Genomic DNA, 8,909 nt, shown 5'->3' on the forward strand with positions numbered 1-8,909 from the left:
ATAGTGTTTATATCCTCTTGATGCTCCATTTTAAGCCAATAAAATACATCCTTTATCGAAAAATACCTATGACTCAAAGTGATCTTTGATCACTAAAAAGCTAGAAAATGTTTCTTGATCTCGTCGATGCTTGATCCTTAGATTTTTAGGGGTCATGAACCATATTCCATACATAACATATTGCGAATAAAACTGATCAACACTTAGAGAGAATGTTAGTCCCATTAACCTTGTTGTCATGAATCATCAAAAGCCACTGCGAGGGCCCGGTGTTATGCTCTCTAGCTAGGCCCTCGCGGTGTGGGTCAGTTTCTGTTTTGAAGATGGACTGCTGGAGAAACTGACCCATCGACCATGCCTGGTCTGCCGTCGACGCCACCACGACACCAGACAGATTCATCATCCTGCACGTATTCATCCACACGCGCTCGTCCCCGAACCTCCGCAGCACCATGCCACCGAGATCCACCGTCGGCCTTGCAGTGGATGAGACACCGCTCTTCCGCTTGTCCCGTCCAATCAGCACTTGCTCCAAAACGATGCCCTCAGGAGGGACAACGGTATCAAAGGTACCATCATCGTCCGATCCGGTAGATCCAGATCTAAGGTTTTCCCCGGAGCATCACGAGTGGGGTGTCACGACCTGCAAGAAGGGAACGGCGTTATAGACACCGCCATCGTCCGTCATGACCGAAGTCGGCGTGATTTTCACCGGAAGTCGTGTCCCTCCAACCTCGTAGCTGGCTAGAACCGAACGGAACCTCGCCGTGGAGAATCTCGCCGCCGGCCGGCCAAGGCCGTACTGAGACGGATCTGAACAGGACGCCAGATTCCCAGCCATCGAAACCACCCATGCGCCCTCGGCCGCCACACCGCCGGCCATGTAGGTTCCCACCGCCGCCGTGGCGACCACCCGCCAGCAGCGCCACAGCGGCTCGGGATAGAGGAGCGGGGAGGGGCTGGCAGCGTAGGATTGGGGACCCATGGCGCCGCCCGAGGGGAGGCGACGCGAGGTGGAGGGGAGGGGAGAAATAAAGGGGTGTTAGGTACATGCAAAGTAATAAGCACGAGCCGCGATCTGAGCGTGCCGTGCGCGTCTAGTCCAAGCCGAGGTCGAGCTCAGCGCCGGGCTTCGTGGTGGTGGATGACACAATCGAGCATGCATGCGAGGGCGAGGCATGGTGCAAAGACCGGATCCTCCCGTTTGTTTTGAAAAGAATAAATAGCAAAGAAGAAACATAAAAGTTGTAGGCAAAATCCCATGTTCTTGAGTATATTCTTCCTCTGTGAGTTAGAGCGCGAGCTGCGGCCGAAAAAGCTAGCCATGGTGGTATTTTCTAAAAACAATATTTTGCTGTTTCGAATCATGAGTTGAGACAGTTCAATTATAATAGTAACATAAATTAGATTATATTTATACTCTGTCTAAATTGATCCAGTTTAGCAAACTGATTGGGAAATATTGGGCAAACATGTGGCAAGGAAAGACAGAAAAGAGATGTGAAAATAGCGGCAGTTCACTTGTTGACGTAGTATCTCGTGAACTCAAGGCGGATTAGTATCTCCTTGTGGTGAAGAAGGCGGCACGCTGGATTCCGTCCTGACGTATCTCCTCCAGAATCACGGCGAGCGCGAGGATGAAAGCATGGTCGACGCCTGGGCTGACACTCACGGCAAAAGCCAGCTCCTCGAACAGCCCCGTCGTGCGCTTGATCGTGGCAACAGCGGCGCCGCCGTCTGAGCGGCCGCGGGAGACGGTGCACTCGCGCCCGCAGGAACTGAGTCGGACCACCAAGTCCGGGCGCCTCTCGCTGGGGTCGCCGCCGGCGAGGTGCACGTGGACCTCGCTCATGACGAACAGCCAGGGCTGCACGACGGCGGTGAAGAGCAGATCCCTCGGCCTGCTGCCGTCCCCCCTGAACGCCTCCCACCTCCGGCCGGGCGCGAACAGGGACGGCGAGCGCTCCGTGGTGACCAAAGGGCGGCGCCACGCGGCGTCGACGAGGATGGAGCGACGGACAAAGGTGAACGGGGGGGCGTCCACCCGCATCACCGCCGCGCCGCTGGCGTCCGTGATGGCGAAGTCGCGGAACCAGCTCTTCGTCTTGGTCAAGGTGAACTCCGTCGCGTGCGGCGCGCAAAACCGCGCGTCCACCACTGCCGCTCCCGGCCTCGGTGCCATTGCCGTCTTTGTCGATCGGTGGGTGCTCCACTGCTCGCTCGTGACCGGATCCACGTCGTACGTAAGTGAGGCGAGACAGCCCGGCCGCAACATATTGCCGAGGCCAACGTACACGTATCGTACGTGTATCTCCAGGACTACAGTAGTATTTATTTAATTTCCTTGTTGTACAAGATACTATTTCCCCTGGCTGGCATATTGCAGTACGCGCTTACCAATTTAATTCTAACACCAATGACACTCGGTATATCTGTCTGTATTTCTCTCTGAAAAGCAAATGACGAAGGGAACATATGCTTTCAGTTTCAGTCTTAAACCGACAAATTTGAATTGTTTGGGTAGAAAACTACTAGTGTCTACTCCCTTCGTTCCGAATTACTTGTCTTGGATTTGTCTAGATACGGATGTATCTAGACTTATTTTAGTGCTAGATACATCCGTATCTAGACAAATCTAATACAAGTAATTCGGAACAGAAGGAGTAGTATACAACTACTTGCCTAAGCATTCTTCAAAAGATCAGGCAGCTTCGTGATCAATTTGAGAGTTTTAGGCTAAAATTCTTACGGAGAGAAGCTAATGAGGCGGCTCACTTATGTGCGAAGCAGGTGACAAGTGTTAGGAGGAGATGTTTATGGCTTAATTACACTCCTGTTTTTCTAATGAACATGTTGTATCGTGAATGTATGCCTGCTTAAGTAAGCAATAAAACTTTTTTATCTTGCAAAAAAAGGACATTAAGAAACCATCCTTGCATTTTTCAGGTCATGCTACTTTTAAAACCGTATAAACTTAATACTCCTTCCGTTCCTTGATATAAGGTGTATAGATTTTTGAGAAAAAGTCTGAAATACAAGGTGTATTGCATTGCATCACTTGTTTGGATAATTTTTTTAGGGATTTGATTACATTTCCTTTTATCGGGCAAGCTCCTCTATTTCCTCATGTCAATTAGTCAGGTGTAATCTCGCCCAAAACTTGTGAAATTTTCCCTCCACGTGTGTTCTTTAATTTCTGTGCCAAAAACGGTACACCCTATATCTAGGAACGGAGGGACTAATCGTAGTGTGGTCAACTCGAAAAAAAAATTGCATTATAATATTCAGGATAGTTGTGCACGGTGCGGACATCATCTAATCTGGAGTTATACATGTAATTTCTTGTAGCCCCTTGTAATTTCTTGGAGTGTCCTTGCATTACAAGTGAGAAAAATCAGCAGCATCTATATCGCGGCCTTAAGTCGCCCAGCCAAAAAAAAAGCACACACATTCGAAAGCATTTGGGATATATCAAATGTAAATGAATATGTGGTACGATACTCACATATACAAGCAATATGGTTGCACATCTATAATTTCTAAGGAGATTTATGATTTTTGCAACCAGATAGCATGTGGATACAAAGAACCTAACAAATTTAGCTGGTTCAAGATAACTGGTCTCGAGCTAGCTGCAGAAATGGCAAGTCGTTGTCCAGAGTGGGTACACAATTTAGGTGAGTCGCACTATTTTTAGATATATAATCAATGTAAAAAACAAATAAACAACATGTATAAACTAGATATGGGTTCATACTTCCAACATCCAGCATGACGAGGTCATCCTTATTCTCTTTAAATATAAAAAATTGTGAGTACTACAACTTACATTTGATGGTATAAAAATTTACAAAATATGTTTTTAGTCAACGAACTTGTCCTCGCATTCATATATGGTGCATTCTCCTGTATCCCGTCATATCCCATGTATGTGTGGCATGCGAAAAATGGCAGAGGCCCACTGTGAGTGGATGGTAGTGTCAGAGGCGCTTGGTTCAACCTGTGATCTTTTCTTTGCAGAAACCCCTGGGTTTTTTAAAATTTTGTACAAAAGCCCCTCCAACAGCTTTAAATATGGTCATCCGGTGGGGCCCACTCTCGTTAGTGTACAGTACAAATAAAATTGGGCTCTATCGCACGGGTGTGCACAACCCCCTCTAATATAGACTACCGAGTTACATACCCTTTTAGGATGAAAGTACACATAAAAGCTAGAATTTGGACGAATAAAAGAAGAGTTGGGATTCAAATGGTTTAGTATTGAGTAAGATTTAGGGAATATGCTAGAATGTGATTTTGCCACGTGTCAAGTCTCTATTTCTTTATTTATTTTGCGAAAAGGATCAGATCTATTATAAAAATTCACCGGAAGTACAAAACGCTTCAAACATAATAAAAATTACATCGAGGTTAATGGACCACCGAACGACCATTGCTGCCGCCAGAACGAGCCGCCGACGCGCAGTTGTCACCGCTCCCATACTGGAGCTAGCCTGACCTTGTCGATAACAGCCGGGAAGTCTTCGTGCACGTGCCCTAAGGAGCAACGCCTCGGAGCCGCACTCTATTTGTTATAATAATAGTGTTTGTAAAGACGATGATATTTAGCCAATTTGCTAGAATTGCTTAGCTAAAACCAATGACAGCCAGCCTACATATGTTTCTGAATCTAAAAGTATCTTATGTGATTATGTCATGAACAGGATATTAATAGCTAGTAGCCTAGTACTCTCTCCGTCCTAAAATTCTTGTCTTAAATTTGTCTAAATATAGATGTACCTGACACTAAAACGTAATTAGATACATCCGTATTTAGACAAATCTAAGACGAGAATTTTGGGACGGAGGGAGTATATAGTTACTTGTATATCACTAAAAGAAACATTTCAATTTTGAGGTCATGCACTTGTATTTTTTGGAAGAAAAAAAACTTTGTATCACAAAAAGCCAGTTTATAGGACAACCATGTTTTTTTTATCACAAACACATATGTTGGTATCTGTTATGAATTGTTGTGGGTCAAAAACAAGTTTTGTATATGGTTTTTTGTTTTGTGCAATAGTTAGGGTATATGATGAAAAAATACTTGTAGTTTTGTCACACTTGTATTCTTTTGAAAAGTACCAGTGTGATGCTACAAAACTAAAAGGTTAGGGGCTTCTTAGGTTCACGTGATTAAAAAATGGGAATATGAAAAACATAGAATTTAGATGTCATGTCATGTCATGTTGAATCCTATAGGAATTGAAAACACGAGAAGTCTGAAAAAATATAAGTTGTTTGATTGCATCATAGAAAATATGGACGAACTTTCCCAACATTAGGCGTGTGCCAAAGTTGGGATAAAAATGAAGAAAAATTATGAGGTTGGACTCAATGGAATTTTTCCTTTGAATTTGTTATGCAAGGCAGACCATAAGAAAATTACTATAGTTTTCATTCCTGTAAACCTAACAAGCTTTATAGATAAAAAAAATCCTAAGAAATGGAATCCTCTAAAATTCCCACCGAATTTCTTTGAACCAAACAGATCCTACAAGTAAACCGCACATGTCTAGACCAAATGAAAAGTTATTGTGGGTACATTGATGTATACATTTTTATTTTACTAGGGTACATATATGCTCTTGTCTATCATATTATAACGTGAAATGCCGCTCTGACCAAACTTAGACAAGTTTACACGGCAGAAAATTCTCTGTGTACCGACAGCTCAGATAGCCTTAAAAATGCCTTGTAGTCAAACCACGCCAATCAAATTAATCCACAGGAGCAATAACCGACCGTGCCAGTGGTAATGTTTCTCAAAGCATAGATTTAGATGTCATGGGAAGTCGAAGATAATAGAAGTTGTATGGTTGCATCAAGAAAATACGGAGGAAATTTCCCAAAGCGTTAGGTGCAAGCCAGAGTTGTCATAAAAACAAAGAAAATTATGAGATTGGACACAATGGAATTGTTCGTTTGGAGTTGTATGCAAAGCAGACCATGGGAAAATTCCTATCATTTCCACTCCTATAAACCAAACAAGCTTTATAGAAGAATAGATCCTAAGAAATGGAATCCTCTAATATTGCTATGAAATTTCTTTGAGTCAAACAAACCCTACAAGTAAACGGCACATGTCTAGAGCAAATAAAAAGTTATTGTCCCCGCAAAAAAAAGTTATTGTGGGTGCAGTGATGTGCACCTTTTTATTTTAATTACATATATGTAGAGCACCATTATATGCTTTAAAATACAGGAAACTGTAAAATAACTGCTAGTTTACAGTTTTAAGCGGAAAAAATGACCCTAATAGAACCCGTAAACAACTCTGACCTATAAATTTTTTAAGGGACGTGAAAAACATACCCACCGAACCTGTGAAAATAAGGATTTCGGAGCCAACCCGAGGGTGCCCTGTATATGCAAAAGACTGTTGGCGGGAGTCCAACTGCCATCGGAACCTTCATGTCTCGCTCCCGGCCGTCGCCCCGTTCGTCCCCGACCGCCGCCCCACCCGCCCGGGCTACCGCCCTGCTCATCTGGGAAGCCGCCCCACCCCTCCGGACCGCAGCCGCCGCCCTGCCTATCCTGTCCGCCGCCCTGCCCATCCCGGCGGCCTCTCATCCTTCTTTTCAGTCCATTGCTCGTGCCCGCCGCGCTGGCCGTCGCGGGGCTCGCCGCCGCCGGCACGCTCGCCATCTCGGGGCTCTCGGCGCTCGACTGGGTCGTGGAGCACTAGTGCTGCACGGGTGAACGTACGTACACGTCGTGCGCATGCGTTCAATTCGTCGAAATCAAATGTATGTATGCATGTTTAGAGCATCTCTAGCTGACTGTGGACACGGGGGGCGAGGAAGAAGAAGGCATAGAAAAAAAATATAAGCGAATATCTGATTTTACAGTTTAAGTTTGTGGGATCTGTTCAGCCGCAGCTTAAATCGATCCTTAAGATATGTTTTCCGCAAGCTGAAAAATGTGTTTTCAGTTCCGCGGTTTAAGGGCCCGCTAGAGACGATCTCAGACGGGAGAAAATTCTGTTTACCGAAAGCTCGGGAAGCCTTAAAAAAGCCTTTTAGTCAAACCGCGCCGATCAAATTAATCCAAAGGAACAATGATCGTCTCAGTGGCAATTTTTTACTCGTCACCGCGTGTGTCAGCGTCGCATCAAACATATCCTAGTGTACGTGACACTGACACCACAGTTGACACGAGCACCGTCTTGCCCAAGCTAAGCTATGAGATAAATCCATCTGCACTTTCACATTGCTTTCCTAGTGTGCTTGATTTGTAGTACCAGACAGAGAGCTTGTCGCCGTGCCATGTCAGGGAACCCAGTGGCCGGCGCGCCGGGTGCTCCCGAGCCGTATGCGCCGCAGGCGACCTACAACTTCAGCGCCCGCCTCGCGCTCACCGTCTCTTTGGTCCTCCTGATGATCACCGTCGTCGTCGTCGTCATCCCTCTCATGGTTTACCTCATGATCACCCGGTCACGCAGAGGCGGCGGCCACGGCCTCGCCGGCGGCGTCCTCCGGTCCGTTGGCGTGATCCGCAGCCGGCGGCACGGGTTGGACGCGTCCGCGCTCTCGGCGCTGCCGGTCACCGCGTACCGGAAGGAGAGCGGGGCTGCCGCGAGGGCTGAGTGCGCCGTGTGCCTGGCCGAGCTCGCCGACGGAGACGAGGCGCGCGAGCTGCCCAACTGCGGCCACCTGTTCCACTTGGAGTGCGTCGACGCCTGGCTGCGCACCAGGACGACGTGCCCTCTCTGCCGGGCCCAGGCAGCGGGACTGCCCGGCGAGCACGGGAAGGCACAGTCGTCGTCGTCGTCGGTGGCGGCCGCGGAGCCAGCGTTGAATGGTGCTGCCGGAGGAAGCTTGACCGTGACCGTGCATGGTGGCTCTCCGTGTACCGGGAAAGACGCGCTGGGGTCAACATCGGGATCTCCCTGCTAGATAGAAATAATTAATCAGATAGTGGCCTAGTACTAGTCTTCAAGCTATTTCTTGTACTCCTATTTCAGTCGGCTTGTATGCATGGTATTAGCTGAGCCCTACGTGAGTTGGTACTACCATGAGACTCAGACAGAAAAATAAACCTAATCATACCTTGGGGCTTGGGCCAGGCTTGACAACGCCTGAAGTGAACAATCTAAGCCCAAGCCCGACCCAACCCGGTCCGAAACACAAGAACAACGACATTTATTAATTAAAATAATCGTTTTCAAGGTATAAAAAATAATATATTATACCTAACTTTTGAATAAATAATGTATTTTGGATCATCTCGAGCTTTTGGGCCAGGTTTCATGCGGAAAAGTCAAGCCTGAGCCCAACCCAGATGCCGGGCTTTCAGGCCTGGCTGCCCATGATCAGGACATAGAACTATAAAAAAAATGAAACTTGCTGCATTGCCGTGATTTTAATGAGATCGATCTGGAGGGCAAAGCCTAACTTTTGATATCAGAGGGGTCACGTGCTTGCCGCCACGAGGGGACCTACGAGTGCCTTAGGATGGGTGATGACATTTGATGGAGCAACAAGAAATAGAAGATAGGTGGGTTATTATTGGTAAACTAGTGGGCTTATCGGTGTGAGCAATCTAATTTGCCTTGAAGGGCAATATATGAATATAGGACTCATGTGTGTACACATTCACCGCTTGGTGGGTGATGCAATCAAGAACCTTGTGATTTTAGGTTCAAATTCTCCATCAACATCGAGTAGGATATCGTATATCCGATACACGAAGAAAACAACGTCAAACCCCTTGTGTTTGCATCTCATCAACTCTGCCTCTGTAACTTACTCGCACATTATTAGTTTTTTGATACCTAGTACTCTTTAAAACTTGATTCTTAAGTTGTTGAGTAATTTTACTACAAGCTGTCCTAAAATTGGAACCCTAAAACTAATAATAGACCAATT

General features: G+C 46.3%; 1 protein-coding gene across 1 annotated transcript; it reads left to right on the plus strand.

The window, feature by feature from the left end:
• The first annotated feature begins 7,298 nt into the window (after positions 1-7,298).
• On the plus strand, positions 7,299-8,045 carry LOC119298281 (E3 ubiquitin-protein ligase EL5-like). The gene has a single exon (XM_037575743.1). The coding sequence runs from the start codon at positions 7,308-7,310 to the stop codon at positions 7,935-7,937; it is 630 nt and encodes a 209-aa protein (XP_037431640.1). The 5' UTR covers positions 7,299-7,307; the 3' UTR covers positions 7,938-8,045.
• Positions 8,046-8,909: the final 864 nt, after the last annotated feature.

The sequence above is a fragment of the Triticum dicoccoides genome, chromosome 5A, assembly GCF_002162155.2.
Source record: "Triticum dicoccoides isolate Atlit2015 ecotype Zavitan chromosome 5A, WEW_v2.0, whole genome shotgun sequence".
Taxonomy (NCBI): domain Eukaryota; kingdom Viridiplantae; phylum Streptophyta; class Magnoliopsida; order Poales; family Poaceae; genus Triticum; species Triticum dicoccoides.